Source organism: Doryrhamphus excisus, chromosome 20 (genome assembly GCF_030265055.1).
Source record: "Doryrhamphus excisus isolate RoL2022-K1 chromosome 20, RoL_Dexc_1.0, whole genome shotgun sequence".
In the NCBI taxonomy this organism is placed as follows: Eukaryota; Metazoa; Chordata; class Actinopteri; order Syngnathiformes; family Syngnathidae; genus Doryrhamphus; species Doryrhamphus excisus.
In genome coordinates, this window is record NC_080485.1 from 5878046 (window position 1) to 5898324 (window position 20279).

The following is a 20279-nucleotide window of genomic DNA, read 5'->3' on the forward strand; positions in this document are numbered from 1 at the left end:
CGGCAACAAGGCAACACCGCATGAATGCAATCTCAGCTTCCTTTCTCTGGTGCAACCACACAATGTCTGTAAACAGATTGTGTCTTGAGTATCCTCTGGAACCTTCTCATTGGCAACACATGGTGTCCATCACTTCCTTTTACTCTGCCTTTCCTACAGTAAACACTCATCTGTGTGTGATTAAAAGGGTAAACAGTCATCTCAAAACACACACACACACACACACAACTTATAAACACACCAATTTGCCTAAGCCAAATTTCTACTGCAGATATTTGCAATTGTGCTCTTTAAAGACCACAACTTTATTTAGTTTTAAGAGAGTTCCAAGAAGTGTTCACCCTCTCACAGTAAAAAGGCACATATTGAGAAAATAGTATGTGGAAAAACGGTGGAGTCTCTAAAAATACTGCAGGTTAGTAAAGTGGAACAGTTGGAAACAGCTTATGTCCTTTCTACTGTCAAAAATATCACTCTAAACAAGGTTCAAACATGTGTTGGGTATACTTATCCAGCCAGATCATACACTTCCATAAAGTTTTGGAGAACATCTTACTTAAAGTATGTTTCATAATTTTTTTCTAGCTACTTATCAGTATTCCTAAGGTTATTCTTTTTTCACATGTACCTCTCTAAATTAAAGTCATTTTCCAAACACAGGGAATGGAGATTCTCAACTTGATGTAGGCAAAATTACTACTCTTAGGTGTAGTACAGCAGGAAATAGTATATACACGACGTATATACATCCTGATAGAAACAAGACTCCACCAGACTTTTATACATGTGTTGCTATCTATGCACCAATACCAGGTGCTTCATAGAATGGCACTGTGCCTTTGCATGAACTTTTTGCAGAAAAGCAATATGACAATATGGACATTCAAACCAGTTCACCTTTAACTCACCTCCATAAGAGGGTGGGTGGCCTTATAACACTTAGAAACAAGGTAATGTTATTTTGGGTAGTGAGAGTCTTTAAAGTCTTAAAATGAGCAGAGAGCAGTACATGTAGCTACTGACATCATTCAAGAGAAGAAGCTATTTATAGACATACCATTTTACACTCAACCTTTCTCTACAACTAACACTATAGCTATGTTATTTTGAATGGGGCAACAACGGTCAATTTGCAAAATATAAATAACGATTATGATATGATTATGATAACTTCTAGCGCTGCCCAGGATTAAAAGAACTGTTTCAAGTAAAGTCAAAAAGTCTGGTCTCGGGGGAAAGGGGGAACTGGAAAATAGTTGCACAGCTCACAAACATAATATTAACAAAAATGCATAGGTTGGTGAGGAAAAATGCAGTGCATTCAGTGCAGATGAGCTCATCTGCTTTTTGCTAATGGCAATGTTTTTGACCGTGGCTGTATAATTAGGCTGATTTGGTTGTGGTCCATACAGCACAGCCAAAACGATTGGCATCTTTGGCGAAAAACATTGGTGGAATGCCAATATTTTTGGTCATGACTGTGGCTGAAGACCATGGAAACTTGGCTACCAACAAACAAGAAACGATGTGGCAACTAGTCTGAGCGTAAAGTAGTAAAAGCACAGTATATGATGTTAAACAGGAAACATAAGTTCCAAAAACAGGAAATAAAGGTAGAAACATTGGGAAACCTAAACCAAAGTCTAACCTATCACACAAAATATATAAAAAACTGCACATTATGTGATTCAATTTGTTCAGTTTCTTCTTTTATTAACTTTTTTAACTTTTAAAACCAAACCTGAACACAACCTGAACACAGCTTTACGGCTGTATGAAATAATTAGTTGATGTCTTCTGCTGCTGAGACGAGTATTTTTTACCTCGTTTTTTTTTCTCCACCTTATGTATATAAAATCAAAATCATGCAGTACCTCACTCTCACTACATTCGCTGGGGTCATCCCCATGAATGGCCATCTGGTAGCGAGCGTACAGCGCGGCAGACTGCTGATAGGACGCAGTGAATTGTGGGTCCTCAAAGCTGACAGCCACTAGCCTCACCTTCAAGCACAAAGCGTAGAGGGGAAAAGCAGTGAGGTTCAATTAGATGTTTAAAATAATGTTTGGGAATGCCTTTTCAGTCTCCCGGTTAGCAATTACCGCAGCAACTGGCTGCTTTTACTATGTACAAAAAGGACAAATGAATGAAAGAAAACGTTTCTAGGAGACTGAATGGATGGATGTTTTCAAACCGTTGGCTGACATGCAACTTGAAGATGAGGCTAGCGCGTAACTATTATCTAACTTCACCACCGTAAAAAGCCTCGAGACCCGTCTCACCGAGGCATACCAGAATGGTTCAACTGACAGCAGCAAACAATAACAGCTCTTGGAGTTTCTTCAGCATGGCCCTGAACATTACTACCCAACCATAGTGCCTAATCTAGTACTACACCGACAAATGAAATTGTTGTGTGTAGTGTCCAAACCTCAAGCATAAACATGAGGTGATAAAAAGGGTACAGATGAGATTAGAACGTAAAGGCTTGGAGGGTTAGGCTGTCAAGCTGCCCCCCCCCCCCCCCCCCAAAAAAAAACCCAGACCAGACTAATAGCCCCACCAGCTGACTGAAGGCCAAGTCAAAACACCTGGAGAAACACTGCTCTCATGGAAACATTTTGCCCTCCATTTCTCTCTTTGATTACCTTTCTTTGACACATCCATGCAATTTTGGACTGAAATCTAATGGTTTTCATTTCTACAGACATTTTAGATTGTTTTCCCCATAAGCATTTTACCTTCTATGTATGCAAATCTACAGTATATTGTATATTAAAAATTACAGTACCATAGTGTATAAATGGATACTTTCAACAACACTACATTTTTTGTATTTGTGAAAAAAAAAACATAACAATAAGCACTGATATTTGAATTTAAATAATATATTTTCTTAAACAACTACAGGAATGAGCCTTTAGATGCCCCCATGGATCCATGTCTATCCTCTCCCACCCGCTATGAGAAGGCCAACAGCAGCTTGACCTATGCCTGCCACCCCCTGACCTGGCTCTCGGAAGGTTTGTCAGGAGGGTCCTTGTGAATGGCCATCTGGTAGAGTTTGTACACCTGGTAGGAGGCGTCGAAAGAGGCTTTGAACTGCGGGCAAGGGGGATTGGAGCGCACTAGCCTCACCTTCAAAAGAACATGGCAGACAATGGTTAACATTAAAATGCAGTAATGTGCGGAGGAATCCTAAAAAACAGAAAACAATAAAGAAAAAGCTGAATAGTTACTGTGGCACAAGAGGGTGACAAAAACACTTTTCTGAGTGACTCAGTCTGCCACAATAATCAATAAATGAATCAATCAAGATAAATAAAAACAAACTAGATAGTTTTGTCAGCCTTGATATACTGATTTGTATATGTGTGTTTGTTTTTCTACTCTCTTCCTACCAAACAGGCTGGATAACAAGAGAGTTCATCTGTCTCAGCACCTGGGCGCAATGGTTCTATAGCGGAATGAATGGAGCGAGTGAACCCTTCTGTCAGTCATTCAGTCCCTTTGTCCCTGTGGGGGTAGGCAGGGCACTGGTAAGTGCACACACAGAGTGCTGCAAGTGAAAGTTGTGACTCGTGAGGAGTACCAAGCAAGTAAACGCAAATGAGTAATTCTTAAAAGGTTCAGCAGCGACAGTGCAGTTACTTTGAGTATTTCTGGATTATTTCTCTATTTTTTGTTATTGTTGTTGTCAATATTTAAACAATAACAAAAGTCAAAAATCAACTTATTTAACTGCAATATTTGCTAAATAGTCCATTTTATGTCATTGTTTTATTTATTATGTGGTTTATTAATTTTATTGAAAATTGCTTTTGACCTTCCAATTACAATGCAACTCTTGAGAAATTAAAGAAAATGGTTTCAAAATAATGTTGATAATAATATTATTTATCAGCAATAATTACTAGGACAACATGTACGTATGTCAAATCCAATACAGATTAATGTATACTCTTCTATATGTATTCATACACTATACTGGAAAAATTTTTTCTCTCTTAATAGAAAAGAACAAGACAGACATCAAATAAAAATGAATTATATTTGCTCAGATTGGCCCCATTTCATTAACCACCTCTTCAACAATAAGCTTTTATTGGCCAAAGAGGCTGTGCCGCTTGAGTCCTCTAGGCGGACAGGATAGGGTCTTGAACCTAGAGTTTATTTGATTTGGACCTAAGCGGGACACTCTCATATGACTACTTGGCATCCACTTCTCTTAGTCAAACAGAAATGTTGGGCCTCATATATGAAAGGCCATTTCTCAAGTTCAATCTTTAGTTTTGTTTTACAGCTGAAGTTATGTTTGGATAGTATGAACTACTTGTGGCAAGTTGACACTAGCATTTATACTGGTGAGAAATATGTTTGAGTGCCATCACAACAATACATTATAGCAACAAGCTTGCTCAATAATGTTTAAATGGAGCCAAATAATAAAGGTAAAATTTTGATTATGATGAGACTAATGTTCCATTATCCAAATACTGTCTAGAAACACTTTTCTCCAAGTCTGGAGAAAAATATGTTTTCATACAGGTGAGTCAGCCAAGATATTTCGCCTGAGTCTAATGCAGTTTCATTTTTTCTCATTTGGATGAGTTGTAAAAGGTAATATAATAATATTACGTTACGGTAGAAGTCTGCTGGATTCTGAAAGACTTCTTCGAGAATCGTGTCATTATATTGCCCCCTGGTGGGTATGAATTGAACGACAATCTATTGAATATTTGAATAATAATATTTATTGAATTAACCGAATAAGGAGCCAATGTAAAACCGTGAATACTGACGTAATCATGTCAAATGATAAATGCAAATGAGCAGGTTCAAAAGATAGCCTCGGGCATGCAGAGAGCAGAGCAAGCAATTTCTCTGTTGTTTGACTAGTCTCAACACACAAACATGGTGAAGTCACTGAGGCTAACAATAATGGAAGCCAGAATTAACATTTGTTGGAGTGATCAGGCTATTGTTTATCTCATGCCACACAAAAAATGACAACCTAAACCACCTACTGCTTACCTCAAGGCAATGAGACGAGCTGTCAGGGCATATCTCACTAAGGAAATCTTCCAGGGTTTTGGGCTGGTTGGTCAGGGTATGGTTTGGGGGGCTAGTGGTCAAAGTGGAGGAGACCCCAACACTGCCATGTTTCAACTGCTCCTTCTGTATACGCCGCTCCTTCCTCAAGTCTTTGGCCTTGCGACAAAGGGGTCGGTTGGGATCTGATCCTTTACCTGCGCATCATCAAGAAGAGATGGTAATCAAAGAAATAAGACTAACATACTCTCAAATATTCACAAAAGCACCAAATCTTGTGACTTACAATTTAATTTGGTATTGGCATCACTCACACTGAATGTTATCTAGTTTAACATCCTCAGTGGCAAGAAGGCCTTTTTTGGCTCAGCCTGGCCCTTAAACCCCACACCTCCCTTCTACTCTTCCTTTTCCAACACCATCTCTTGGGATTCTTGCCAAGCCCCCTAGCTCTCCAGGCATCCCATGTCAACAGTTTATACGCCCACATCCTGTTTGGAGCAATAAGGAAACGAGGACCATTTCCTGCTTGTCAAAATGCCAGACACAACCATCGGCTCACTTTTTAACTTTCACCTCGGGAAACCCAGCATTTTCGTAATTGAGACAGCTTCTGTTCTTTGGTTTGGTCTGAGGTTTTTTTTGTGTTTTTGTATGACAATTTGACCTATTTTTATTAATCACACAATGGTGTTTTTACCAAAAATGTTTCCAATGAAAGTTAACTCAAATCTTTGTTGAGAGTAGGTTTTATTATTCCAGCTATCATGAAAGTTTAAACATTTAAAGGGATTTACAGCTCAGTTTAGAGGTATCCCTCTGAACAGTACATTGGGGTACAAGCACAATGATCTCAATTCTGGGATGTGTTAATCATACTGCCTGAGACATCATCTCCTCTCAGGTACTCCTGAGGACAGCACACACGTGTCACGTTGAGCATTACGTTTGACAGATCATTTCCTGTGGAAGACACATGCTCCCACTCCAGCAGTTAGCACTTCATAAAGGTATGACACCCTCCCTCCCTGGGTCCCAAAGCACAACCTCTAAAGTAGTGTTCAGAGTAAAACCTGTAGAGGTGAGACCATTGCTGTGATTATTTCAATGCGTCACAAATCAATAACAACAAGGTTTTCCTATATTTTAGGGGAAATGACCATGGACACAATTTCAACATAATGTAATTTTAACGGAGGACACTGTTTGAAGACATACAATAACTGTACAACCATGTCATACGACAGCAGCAGTAGCAGAGAAGAAGAGCAAGGCCATTATAATATTCTAAGATGAACAGCTTATCAGAGTTCTTACCAGGTTTAGGAGCTGTGGCTGTTGTTCTATCTGCGACAGAGTCTGAATCTTTTACAGAGACTTCTGATCCAGTGGGTGTCACGTCTAAATCTTTCCTCTCACCTTCCGGGATAGCAGGACACTCCACTATTTCCTTTTCAATGTCTGTAATAGCAGACTTTGTTATTTCCATCCTCGGTGCTCGTGGACCCACATCTTCACACACTGAATCCATCGGTTCCACTAAAAAAAAGAAACAATTTCTTAACGCCACATAATAATACAAAGTGGAGAATGAAAATTTGAAAACAAAAACATTGTCCTGTTTAAAGAAAATACTCACCATGTTCATCACCAGGTCCTTTTTGTAATTCTCCTTTAGAAATAAATTTATTCATCTTCTTTAATATTTTCTTATGGGATTTGGAAGGCTGGAATTTTGCAGCATGACACCTTGATGGGGAGCATAGAGTAGGAACTACAGTTGGAATGTTTCCAAGCAAATGCCATTGAGAATGCTAATGTCATTCATGTTGGAAAACCATTACCTGATGGTGTACTGTGGACAGCATGTCTTCTTCATTATGGGCTTGTACACATATTTACCACTTCTGGAAACAACAGAAATATTCAGTTCACTATAAAAAATTGTTTTATGGTTCAATACAGCTGATTAAAAACTGTATTTAGAATACTGTAAACAGGATTTCTATGACATACCTAGGAAAATATTCCATTTATTAATCAGGGCTCTACGTTAAAAACAAAAATGACTTGCCCATGGGGAATCCTTAAGGTGAGAACTACTTGCCCGAACTTGCCCCATGTAAAATGAAAAGACTGCCATAATGATATCATATATCAATATATGCTGATAATTCATCAGATAATAGTACTGATGCATTGTATTTGGAGGAATGTCTGAAAATTTGTGGAGATGTATGTTAACATGGCAAGCCATGCTACCTTACACATGGTAGTCATAGTAAGCAGTGATATTTATAAGTTGTGCACCACAATGAAACATTTGACACATTTGTGTACTAGTAAAGTGTTTTTAATCCAGAAAAAAATGCTCAATGGTCAAACAATAATTTGTGAAGCAAAGGTGAGAAAAATACACAGAGAAATGAAACCGCTAGGTTTTGTAGCTTGTGCAAAATCAGCACTTGGTATTGGATCTAATGGGTGGTGTTTCATTGTGACCACTTCAAATTGTCACAGCAATGTGATTCACTCACCTGTGCCATCATTTGATTTGCTGCCGCTAATAAAATACTTGTTTAGGAGGCACTGTTTCATCACTTTTTGGTGTTTTCCTTCACAAGTTGTTGAAGAATTAGACGATGTTGGCAGGGACTCCATGATAGATGTTTTCCTAGTAAAACGATCGCTGATTGGTTGATCGCGAACAAGAACGGGTGTGGGTAAAACGCGGATTGTGGATTACGGACCGCGGTCTAAAAAAACGATTCTGATTGGTCCATTTCAAGATTTGCAAGGACTGGTTTGCAAATTACCACCGGAATTACGCAGTCCGTGTTTTACCAACACCCAACAAGAACCGCTTTAAAAAAAACTCTTGGCAGTACGGCATGCTAAAATGCACTTGCCCGACGGGAATATTAATGATTGGATTTACTTGCCCGAATTTTGTTTTAACTTGCCCCGGGCCATCGGTACAACGTTATTGTCGAGCCCTGTTAATATTGAATCGTACTCAGCAGAAATTCACACATCGCTGTCTAGCCTGGAGCCAATTAACCACAATAAACGAGAGAGGACTGTACCGTGATAAGTTAATTTCTGCAAAGTAGAACTCATCATTAATAAACTGAATATTTTAGCATTGAAAATATGTTGATGACTTTCTAAATAAGTTTTTTTTACATCATTAGAGCCCTGTAGAAATGAAATAACAACACTACAGTCACCTTTAAGTTCCTATATTTTTGTTTACGCCACATTGCAAAGGCTATGGGATCACTGCAGGCACAAAACAGACGGCCACCCTTAGCACAGCAAGCTAATTAGATGACTAGTTGGTCTGTCCACTTAACTGTCCGTAAGTGTTTCGAAAAGGAGTGGGGAAGAAGGACTAATTAGAAGCCAAAAGTCGACCGTATCTACAGAGAATGAGAAGAATCTTTTTTTTCTTGGCTGACTCCATGCAGTGTGAAGGTAATACGATGATCTAAAGTCACGTCTCACCAATGTAACATTACTGATGCCTAGTGACCACAATACTACAAATAACTTGTCTTTCAATATATTTTTGACTAATATGCTATGGTCAATCATTGAAACAGCAATCATTAATTATTTAATACTTCTTTTTTTTAACTGCAATTGAGTGAGGGAGTGATGTTCAAACTGCTACACAGTGTGGTATGACTGTGTATATATATATGCACACACACGCACACGCGCACACACACACGCGCACACACACACACACACACACACACACACACACTAATATTCCTTGGGCTTCAGTAAATTGGTTGGTTGGTTAAAAGAAGACACAAAACACTTAGTACCTTCTCCATCCTCTGTCGATAAGATCTTGATAGTCTTGTACTGTCATTGTATGCGACCACATACCTGAGGAAAAGAATATCAACACAAAAAAAATTATAATTGTGGCAAAATACACATTACACCTGCACAAAAATGAAAAAAACTCCAATCTTAATTCACACCAATAGTTCTCAATTATTTTCTATCCATCAACTCGAACAGTCGCATTAACTGACTTGTCTTTTGACTTGTCTTCATTACGTGCCTGAATGTACTGTCGAGTGAGGGTGTATGCCATGTTTTTGACTGGATGGAAGCTTCTATTGATTTCTATTAAGTTTCTTTAAAGCAGAACAAAACAATTAGGAGTCTAATAATAATAATGATGATGATGATAATAACAGTCAGGAGATTGGGAAGACTTGTGTTTCATTCTGTGCATGGGCATCTCCACGTGGAGTTTGCATGTTCTCCCCGTGCATGCGTGGGTTTTCTCCGAGTACTCCGGTTTCCTCCCACATTCCAAAAACATGTTAATTGGTGACTCCAAATTGTCCATAGGTATGAATGTGAGTGTGAATGGTTGTTTGTCTATATGTGCCCTGTGATTGTCTGGCGACCAGTCCAAGGTGTACCCTGCCTATTGCATAAAGACAGCTTGGATAGGCTCCAGCATAACCACGAGGATACTGCGAGAACTAGTGAGGATAAGTGGCATAGAAAATGGATGGATGAATGGATAATAATAATAATAATAAACATTATGTGCAAAACAAACACCCCAGAAAATCTCCATCTCCATTCTAAGTAAGAAAACAGTTTGTTCTCTCTTTAAGTGTCTTGCCCAATTTCTGTTTCATCAAAAGTGTCAAAAGAATATTCCCACAGCGCTTTTGGTCCCCAGTGGACTCACGCATAGTTATTATCTGTGGAAACAGCAGCTTGCGTCCAAGTTCCCAGAACTGAGATCTGAGCTCCCATATCAACTTCTGACCTCGTCGGCTAAAATCCTACACACAGCTTACTTACAAACTGCAGTGACTATCACATTACTCAAGCAATTCTCTGTAAGCCAGTTTACACAACATATAAACAAAGACTGTTAAAGGTTTTTAGCCCTTGAGAAGACTTTAAAATCATTTTGTTTTGGGATAGTATCCTTTCCAGCCCTCAACCATCCATGCTGCTCACATGATGTAACATGTCCAGATTATCACTCTTACTTTAGCTTAAAGAACAGCTCGTCTGCATCACTCACTGACTGTATTGGTTACCACCTGGGTCCTTATTATGGCAGTATATCATTAGTGGTGCAGGAACCATAAGCATAACCATAATATATTAGGAATACAGATGGACTCAAACATGCGTATTAATAACACAAGATATGCGCCATATTGTACAACACCGGACAATGCACGCAAATGTTCACCAAAAAGCATGCTAACTGGAGCGGACGCTAACTGAGGCTCCACTGTAGCTGTCTTAAAAGTCAAATTATCCAATTTAATTCAACCAACAAGGAAATTTTAACCAAAAGGGTTCAAGGATGCTTTCTGGAATAAAATGTTGGGCTGGCAGCAGGATACCTTTTTCGTATCACTAATGTTGCTACTGCTCTAAGGTTGTCACAAGAACCGATACTTCAATACCAAGTCAATGTCTGTTTTTGTGGCCAGCATTGTGTGTGACCACTGAGGCGACTAAACAGTCATCACTGAAGAATGCCTGCTGTATTAATCTATCTATAATTTTGAGATGCTCTCTAACAGTCTCTGAACTGCTGTTATTTCAACAAAAACTTAAATTTTCCTGTACATTGTCAAGCAGGGGTGTCAAACTTGCCCCCTACTGTTATGATGACATAATGAAAGGCATTTTAGCTTGCTTAAAGAAGACCTGTTGTGCCCTTTAATCCACTATTGGTACAATATGATAGCCTTTGGTGTTTTTATTTTTATTGTTTGTTAAAAAGTGTGACACTTCCTTTTTCATGGCAGAGCAGTGACGACCAGTTGACGAGTGCCGCATGGGCGGGCATAGCTGTGATTTATATCCTGTACTGTACTGCAGCTAGCTAGCTTGATGCTACTTAGCAACCTAACAATTGTCTATAGCTTAATGTTACAGTGTTCGCAAAGAGCACATAATCAAAACTAACTGATAAATCAATAGCTACACACTTGCTCGATGTAATAGACGCGTTCGTATTCCATTTAAATTAGGTTTTCTGGGTAAAAATGATTCGAGCTGTCAGATGAATGGCTAATACTGTGGTCGGACTTCATAACACTTATGACCAGAGTGACTGTATTAGCTGACAGGAAGAGCTAGTTTTGCATTAGCTAGCATGGTTAACAGCGACTAGCTTTTGCTATGTTGCTACACACTTACCGTGAGAAAACTTTCCCCTTTCGTTTTTGCAGTAACCACATCGGTGACCATCATCCCCACCGAAATATTCTATAATAGAGTAAGTCTTGTTTGCTGCCATTTTAGTAAAGAAACGAATGACAGATGAGTGTGTCCGGAAGAGCAGCCGCCGGTGTTGTGCAAAAGTGGGAGGGCGGAGCTGAGTTTGGAGATTATCTTATTTAAAAAATGAAGTGTATTGCTACATACATTCTATATATTACACATTAGGACCAAGATGACTGTATTAGCTGACAGGAAGAGCTAGTTTGTTAGCATGGTTCACAGCGACTAGCCTTTTACACACTCACCGTGAGAAAAGTTTCCCCTCTCGTTTTTGCAGTAACCACATCGGTAGCCATCGTCCCCACCGAAATATTCTACAATAGAGTAGGTATTGTTTGCTGCCATTTTTGGTCAGGAGAAGGGTGACAAATGAGTGTAATGTGGGAGATCCGCCGGTGTTGTGGATAGGCAAGTGGTAGTGGTAGGCGGGTCGATCCAAATATGGATTCCAACATTGGTATCAATATTGATCGATACCAAAGGCAAATCACAAAAGGTTCTAAAAATTCATTCAGATTTAGATTGATTCTGATCGATTATATCCATCGAACTATCGATGTCGGTGATATTGGCAATGTAATTACTTGGATCGGATCGATACCATATCTACCGGTATCGCTCACCACTAGCAAATGGAGCGGTGCAAAAAAAACTTTATTGACACGAGTGAAGGAACAAACAGGATATTGTTAAACATACTGACGGAATGATTGCGTTATTTTTTTATCCTGTTTAAGATCGCGTGGTACAATTACGAATGAAGAAAATGAAACATTTGTGGCATATTGTTCAGTATTTTAATTGTTTTTGCCGACTCAAAAGCCCGCCTTCACTAGTGATTGAGACTACATAGGTTTTTAAGCAATTAAAATTATGAAAGCGATATAACATGATGACATATTCTCAAACCAAAAAAGTCAATCACAGGTTGCAGTAGAAGATATTTATTCAAATAATCTGCCTCAACAAGATACACAGCAAAACCAACCTGCACAGGAATCTCCAGAAACTATTAAGGTAAAATACAAAAGGGCAAGGATATAAAGTAATTTGTAGAAAAATAAGTTAAAAACTACCACTGTGTCAGTGATGAGTTTATTTGTCACTGGGAAATACATGTAACAGAGAGTTGTCACTGCATGTTTGACCTGTCACACTTTGCCGAATACAAAACTGGTTCCCCTCAACTGATTTGTTTTTTATATTAAGATGTGTCAACAACTGGTGCACAGGTTTTCAAAACCAGGGCTTAGTTGTGGGGCATAAATAGCTTCTGTTCTGTATGCAACTTTCCGCTGTTAAGCTTGATACGCAAAAGACATGTACAAGCAGCAGCAAAGTTCTATTTGCATACACACAAATTTGAAGACACTCACAACTGACATTTTGAGTCACTGACAGCACTTTGGGTCAGAGACTAGCTGAAGCTCCCTTGGGGAACAGGGATGTTTTCATGAAGGTATTTCATACTTCCATGCTCAGAGAAGTCAGCTACAGTGTGGCCTTCTCCACGAAGGACCCATTTGGTGGTCAGAAGTCCCTCTAAACCCACTGGTCCTCTGGCATGGATGCGTGCTGTGCTGATCCCCACCTCAGCACCTGAAAAATAAATGCTCAACTCTTTCACAGCATTTCATAATTGACTCTAAATTCCATTGATATGGTACAAACCTAGACCAAAGCGGTAGCCGTCAGCAAAGCGAGAGCTTGAGTTCCAGAAAACACAAGCACTATCCACCTGCTGCAGGAACTGTGCGGCTGTCTCTTCATTGTCTGTAACAATGACATCGGTGTGGGAGCTCCCATATTTATGGATATGGTCCACAGCTTCCTCCATGCTGTCCACCACCTCAATGCAGCACTCCAGATCCCCATACTCTGTCCGCAGGGATTTCACCTCAGATGGGCTAAAAGTTAAATACGATGCAAATCGTGGACCAGCATGGATTTTTACCTGTAGGAATGAATGATAATGGAAATCACAGTGGTCATTGTGTAGCATAGCTAATATAACCATACAAAAGAAAAGTCCTGGACATGTCTGAAGCTATAGTCCATATCTTAATGAACACAATCATGAATCTTACATGTTCTGTTCTCAGCATATCAATGATCTGGTCAAAAATTGGCGTTCGCAACAAGTCACGATGAATGAGGAGGGTTTCCATAGCATTGCAGGCCGCAGGGTAGTCGCATTTTGAGTCTCGGACTGAAATCAACACACACACAAAACCAAACAAATAAAGACACGTGAAGAAATAATGACTAATATAACTCATAACTCTTCTACTCCTGAATCATTGCACACAAAATGCTCCCAAAGCATTCTCTGCAAAACCCATAGGTGGCGTCACAAAAGCAATTTGCATGTAAATGTTCCCTGAATATCAGTAAAGGCATTAAACTGTGGCAAGTACACTACAGAACGACGATACATACCAATGTCAACAGCTTTGTCTATGCTTGCTTCACTGTCAATGTAGACATGACAGACACCCTCGCTGTGGCCCAGCACAGGAATACCCTTTGCTGCTCTCTGAATGTCGCGCACCAGCTGAGATGAGCCTCTTGGAATGATCAGGTCAATAATCTTGTCCAGTCTGCATAAATCTTCAACTTCTTCACGTGTACTAACCTATATGACAGGGAAGAAGAGCCAAACACAGCATTGTAATTACAGGAATAATTGGTTAATTTCATACAATGGTACATTCTCAATCTCACCAGTTGAATAGCATCTGTTACTCCATGAATAGAAAGTGCTTCTTGGGTGAGCTGATGTAAAATTCTGTTGGTGTTGGATGCTTCCTTGCCGCCCTTCAGAAGCAAAGCATTTCCACTGGCAATAGCCAGAGCAGATACCTGAAACACACATTACAGGGACAACTTTAATGTGTAACCGGCCCCCAGCTACTATATTATAGAAATAGGTGCACAAAAAGCACCAAGTGGTTGTTACTTGTGGGAGACAGTCAGGACGGGACTCAAAGATGACCAGCAGGACACCAATGGGGACAGTGATCTGCTCCAGCTCCAGGTTGTTTGCAACCCTGGTCCTCCGCAGCACCCGGCCGACACTGTCCCTGGAGGACACAGCCAGCTGACGCAAGCCAATGGCAAGGCTGTTCAATTTAGCTGTTGACAGACTCAGCCGGTCGATAAGAGCCTGGGAGAAACGGCCTACAAAGAATTTCAATGAATACATTAGGGTTATCATTGAAAATGTCAATTTAGTAGATTCTCATGGTGATAGAGTTTTTCTTTTTACCTGAACCATTATTCATCTGTATCTACAGAAAATATGGTAGCTTTGATCTAAAATTGTACTAATGACACAAATAATGCCGATTAAATTTACAGTTAATTAATTACAGTTATGCCTTGCCACTTTGCAGCTCTAGCATCGCTTTCTCGCCCTATCGTGTTTTTTCCAAAATTAATTACTTAATGAATGACCACCAGAAATCTATCACGGTTGACTACAGCCTATTATTAGTCACACAATAGGCATATTAAGAAAATTGTATATAATTAATGTGTAACTAAAATATGTAACTATAATAATAATAATAATAAAGGTCGTAAAAGGCTTTACTATGCTGGAACTACCAAAATACTTGATTTATAAATAAATGATGAAATCTAATGTGGGGAATTAACCATCATAAAGGAACTACTGTGTCTTGCATACTACTAGTACCATTTACAAAAAAACTCTAGAATAAATGAAAAAAACTAACACTAAGCACCCATGGATTATGATGTCTTCTGTTTGTTCATCTGTACCTGATGATGTTGCTATCTCCATGTCTCTCCTGTTTGCACTGAGAATCTCATCCTTCTTCTCTGTCAGCAGCTCAGCAAGAGAGCATATGATCTCTCCTCTCTGAAAACACACATATATACAGCCTTAATTCAGTCACAGAAATCTAAAAAATCTAAAAAAAAAAAAAAAAAAAAACTTAAACAGTTACTATGGTACACATAATGTCATTGTATGGTCATGTCACCTCATATGGGACAAAAAATTAAAAAATTCAAAAAAAAAAGAAAAAGAAACCTTAACTGTATTATGGAAAGCAGGAAGTGAACAAATGTACCAGTTACTGATTGTAAAAGTACAGATGGAGGGGTAGGATTTAATAAGCTTTGCTTCTTCCTACTCCTTTTGGACATGTGGAACTGTGAACCGATTATGGGATGCACTCAATTGTAATCTGATGCATGTTCAAATGAAATTAAACCATTACCATTACCATAAGTGAAGCTACCAGCATAGTATTATAATATAATTCCAAGCAAATAGGAAAAGCATTTTTTCAGCAAGTCAGATGAAACGGGAAAGAAAAAAAAGACACCTGCTCTGGGAGCAATGAGGCTAATGTTCTTCCGGCGTGACGGGCCATTTCCGTTTGCTGCTCCACAGTGGGACCTTATGGTGTCAGGAATACAATGCATATATTAAACATTTAATATACAAATGTATGTTAGAACAAAGTTTCATTTGTTAGTTCAATGCACCTGCAGGTTTCACTTCAGAGAAGAAGGTACCAACTTTCTTTCCCTCCACAATGTCAGTGATGACATGGCCTGTGATTTTGGGATCTGTGCCATTGGCAATGACCACAGATGATCCACCCTGCAGTGCCCATAGAGCTGCTTTCACCTGTATTAAAAAAATGGTACTTTTCCATTTTAGACTGCTCAGTATACAATTTGAGATGAAGTACTGTGTCTGCTGTGCTGACCTTGGCTTCCATGCCACCGATGCCGACTCTTGACTTAGTACCATACGTGATTGACTGCTGGTCTCCAGGATAGAAGATATCGATGAGCTTGGCATCATCTGTTCCTGGAGGGCTGTCATACAGGCCTGGGGAAGAGATGTGTTTTTCCAGTTTAATTCCAAATAAAGCAACATAGTCATACTGAACAACAGCCAATCGTATCTAAAAGGAATGCTAAAAAGTATGCTATTTGAAAATTTCCATTGGGACAATGTAGATATTTGTCAATGCTGAGAAACCTCTGTTTTATTTATTGGTTTTCGTACAGCCAAACAGTACAACGACCAAACTAGTCTATGTGGAGTTTTGTTATATCATCTGCAAAATAATCCACCAAAGACAGTGCCACAACTGTGATAAATACTAATAAATTCAAGAAAGAACTTGTAGTAAATTGGTCCAGTGTGTGGAATGGTGATTATACCTGCTGCTGAGGTTAACAATAAGGTTCAAGTGAGTAAATATACAACTCAAACGGCCCACTCTTTAAAGTTTAGTTTGGAACAAACTAGAGTAAAACAGCATCCACGGGGCACTTTCGTCCCCTCCCCTCATCTCTGTGTTCACCAACAAGTCTTTAGTCAAGGTGAACGTGCTTTTAAATGTTCATTTATCAATTTTTTTCCATCTTTTATGTATTTCGCATTGTTTTTTGCATTTAAACTAGAACTATTGTCTATGAAATATGTTTTTGTTCATATTTCTGTGTGTCTTCAACAGATTCATTATTCCTAAAGGAAAAAATTGCTTGGATTTTTGTACTTTCGTCGACCTTTTGGAATGGCTTAGTGACAAAAACCAAGGCTCCACTGAGGTAAATTGAAGTAATGCTTGGAGTTAATTCAAAGAGTTAAATTTTGATATTTTGCCCAAACATAAATGTTTTTAGACAACATTTTTAGAACTATTTATTTTCAAATTGACACCAAATTAATGTTAACGTGAAATTATTTTTGTAGATATGTGTACCTTGAACATCAGACAGGGCAATGAGCAGGTCTACTTTCATTTCAACAGCCAGGCGTGCAGCCAAACTGTCATTATCTTTGATGCTTATGACCTGAAATAATAAAATATCATTAGGTTGCAAGGAAAATATTTCTGAATGATTATGCACATACAGCATTATGACGCCATGCAGCAAAAGCCAGCAAGCCCCATTAAAAATAATAACTTCACCTCTTTCCATAAGGAGACAATACAAACAGGAATGTGCACCATGAAGTTTAAGAAATAAGACCAAAATACCACGACAGAAGACAATTACATTAAAAGGATGTGTCCAAGATGTTTGAGGGTGGAAGAAACATGTGAAAGAACAATGAGAACATAGACTCCTGATCAAAATTTGAAAAGCATGCCTTCACCTTGACAAATCCACATACACAACATGGACCACACTACGCATTCCCAGCATGCCCTTCACAAAGTACCCACATTTACCCCCTGCATGTCACTGCTGGGAACAGGGGGGGGCACAACAGCATCATTGGTGTTAATGATGGGAACTATGTTCATCCGCAGAAGTTCAAGAAGTGTACTGTTTAGGTTGCGCCGCTTCTGCTCGTCATGAAAATCCAAGTTTGTGACTAAAATCTGCAGAAATGAACACACACACACACACACACACACACACACATATCAAGCCATCATTGATAGTCCCATGTTAAAACTCTAAGAATTAAGTTGAAAAAGATACACATACCTGTGCGGTGCAGATGCTATATTGTGTAAACATAGCTTCATACAATGCCATCAGACCACTCTGTCCTGCAGCTGCACAAGCCCTTGCCTCCAACACTGGGACAGACTAAAAAAAGAAGCGCAATTATTAAACCGGTTTATCCATCCATCCAAGCATTTTCTATGCCACTTATCCTCATTAGAGTAATGGAAGTATGCTGGACGCTATCTGGATATATTACAATAAAAAAATCATCTAATGAAGTTATGATATGACTCACCATTTCCTTCAACTGATTCTGTCCTGAATGCAATGCTTGCCTGACACTTTGAGACAACAGGATTTCATGCCTTAGTCTCTGCTTCCCAAATGCCACAGCACCACTGGTGACAATCATCATCTCCCTGCCTTGATTCTGCAGCATTGCCACCTGATAGGATAAAAGCATGACAAGCTCACATCAATCACATGTGAGGATCCACAATATGAAAACAGCATTACCTGCTCTACAATGGAGGCCAGTCTCCCAAGCGCCAGGCCACATTCATCGCCTCGCGTCACCACGGCGCTCCCCAGTTTCACCACGATGCGTTTGGCTTGTTTCAACTCACTCCGGTGGGCAAAAGATTTGCCATGTGAGCGTGGGTGTGAGACTGAAACGTCAAAAGCAATGTAAGAATCATGTCCGAAAACAAAAAATGCATACATTTACAGGTGAGAATAAAGTATATCAGCTATGTTACTTACATTTTGCTTGGGAATATGTTCTGATAGAGACAGGGCTGACATTCGCTTGCCAAATTCTTGATGACAAGTGAGTGTGCGAGTTGAGTCTGGCGAACATGGCACTGAAATCTAAAAACAGACGTGGCAAACACGAAGCAATAATGAATATTCATGTCGAAAAATCTGAACCATGCCTTTAAATGTCATCCTTAAAGGGGGTCCTGTTATGCTCATTTTCTGCCCTTTGTAGTGAGTTGTGTACTCCTATAGAGAAGCTACACACAATAACCTGCACAGAAAACTTTCTTCTTCTAGAATCTGCCCCTGATCCAGCTGTATTTCCAAAACGATCTGTCTTCATTTATTCCACCTACGGCCCGCCACTCCACTGATTGGTCACACACAACCCTGATGACGACTGCCAAACCCCTCTTGATAATTTTGTGGGTATAGGAGTTGATAATAAATGAATGAATGCTAATTGAAAGGTGGATTGCAGGCAGTGTGTCCGACATTAATGCAAAACTTCCAGAGAAAAAATATTAGTCACTGAATTTTGATGAAATTGACAATTTTTAATTAACAAATCAAAAATCAAGTTTATTTGTAGTTCTAATTGTAATTAATGTGTTTATTCACTTTTTTGTCTCTCCTACGAGATTATGCTTTTTTTCCTACAGCATTTACCAATATCTAATATGAAAATTAGCCGATAACGTCATCTAGCGACTTCCAGGACAGCCAATAGCTACTTTTCTTACTGAAAGGTTGGCAACGGAATGGTCGAGTCGTGCTGAGGAAGTGTCGTTTCCAGGTCGAGCCGAGAGACGCATTTGTTACTTGGAAATACGATACAAGTGTACATATATGGTGTTGGAACTGCATTGCTGTTGATTAGATCGGAATAAAGTTCTTAAAGAGCGATAGACTCTGTGGGGACGCTATTGTGGCTCCGTTTGCAGTCACAACATATGTGGCTTGACATGATGCCCATGCGAAAATGACGCTAAAACTTTTAACGTAATTAATGAAATAAATTAGTTACCGACGTTGACGCGCTAATTTTGACAACCGTACTAAAATTTAATGCCTACTTGGACATCCCTGTCACTGCGACTGTGACCAAATGATGAGGATGTTATTGTCTGCCAATCTTAGCAACTTGGAACTATTTTGGCTGGTTTCAGTTTACACGAATGAACATGGAGGTGTCTGGTGCCCTTTTGGTAAGCAAATCGGTAGGTTTAATACTGTACACCATGGTAAACACATTGAGTTGAATGGTGCTAGCTAGCTTAGCATTAGCTTGACAAATTATCTTAACGACAAATCAAATGTAAATGGAACAAAATGGCCAATAATAAAATGACTGAAACATCATACCTGTCGATGATAAAAACCTAGAAAATCAGCCCAAACTACACTTGGGAGTGAACTTCAGAGGGACAGACACGTAGCCAGGCTGCTGATGTTGAGCTGCCACATCCACAGCCCACGTTGAGACTTGAGCGACGCCACGGCTATTCACTAAGTACTTAAACGTACGTTTTCTTCTTACCGAGGGTACACGAACGTCTCAGTGTACGCAAAAATAGTAGGCAGTCTGAAACTGACGCAACTACAGGAAGTAAGGTGGGTGGTACTGCAAATGTTGACGCCAAGTAAATACAGGGCCTATATCGCGACACCGATCCTGATACCGATAACTATATATGGTTTAACTTTTCATTTAATTT

General features: G+C 39.3%; 2 protein-coding genes across 6 annotated transcripts in view; both read right to left on the reverse strand.

Moving 5' to 3' along the window:
- LOC131108041 (arginyl-tRNA--protein transferase 1) overlaps positions 1 to 11870 on the reverse strand; it is a 37589-nt gene extending 25719 nt beyond the window's left edge. Inside the window, exons 1-8 of one of the 4 annotated variants that reach the window (XM_058058727.1) lie at positions 11592 to 11870; positions 8889 to 8952; positions 6897 to 6959; positions 6692 to 6801; positions 6370 to 6591; positions 5035 to 5249; positions 3010 to 3138; positions 1875 to 2003 (exon numbers count right to left, since the gene is read on the reverse strand). In XM_058058727.1, coding sequence (XP_057914710.1) covers positions 1875 to 2003; positions 3010 to 3138; positions 5035 to 5249; positions 6370 to 6591; positions 6692 to 6801; positions 6897 to 6959; positions 8889 to 8952; positions 11592 to 11691 — 1032 coding nt within the window. In that variant the 5' untranslated portion in view covers positions 11692 to 11870. Of the gene's footprint in view, positions 1 to 1874; positions 2004 to 3009; positions 3139 to 5034; positions 5250 to 6369; positions 6592 to 6691; positions 6802 to 6896; positions 6960 to 8888; positions 8953 to 11262; positions 11425 to 11591 lie in introns of those variants that run through there. The other 3 variants (XM_058058725.1, XM_058058724.1, XM_058058726.1) reach the window with 3 other exon arrangements.
- Positions 11871 to 12261: 391 nt separating this feature from the next.
- LOC131107893 (delta-1-pyrroline-5-carboxylate synthase-like) lies at positions 12262 to 20096 on the reverse strand. Of its 2 annotated transcripts, none has more exons than XM_058058345.1 (17): positions 19927 to 20096; positions 18565 to 18672; positions 18319 to 18470; positions 18098 to 18247; positions 17839 to 17943; positions 17577 to 17729; positions 17103 to 17193; positions 16095 to 16219; positions 15868 to 16012; positions 15705 to 15778; positions 15133 to 15232; positions 14306 to 14526; positions 14071 to 14208; positions 13786 to 13981; positions 13434 to 13555; positions 13018 to 13300; positions 12262 to 12945 (listed from the first exon to the last, which is right to left on the reverse strand). In XM_058058345.1, the coding sequence occupies exons 2-17, from the start codon at positions 18659 to 18661 to the stop codon at positions 12764 to 12766; spliced, it is 2334 nt and encodes a 777-aa protein (XP_057914328.1). In that variant the 5' UTR covers positions 18662 to 18672; positions 19927 to 20096; the 3' UTR covers positions 12262 to 12763. The 2 variants fall into 2 exon arrangements, with proteins under 2 accessions (XP_057914328.1, XP_057914327.1); XM_058058344.1 differs by having other exon boundaries at positions 17571 to 17729; positions 19927 to 20095.
- Positions 20097 to 20279: the final 183 nt, after the last annotated feature.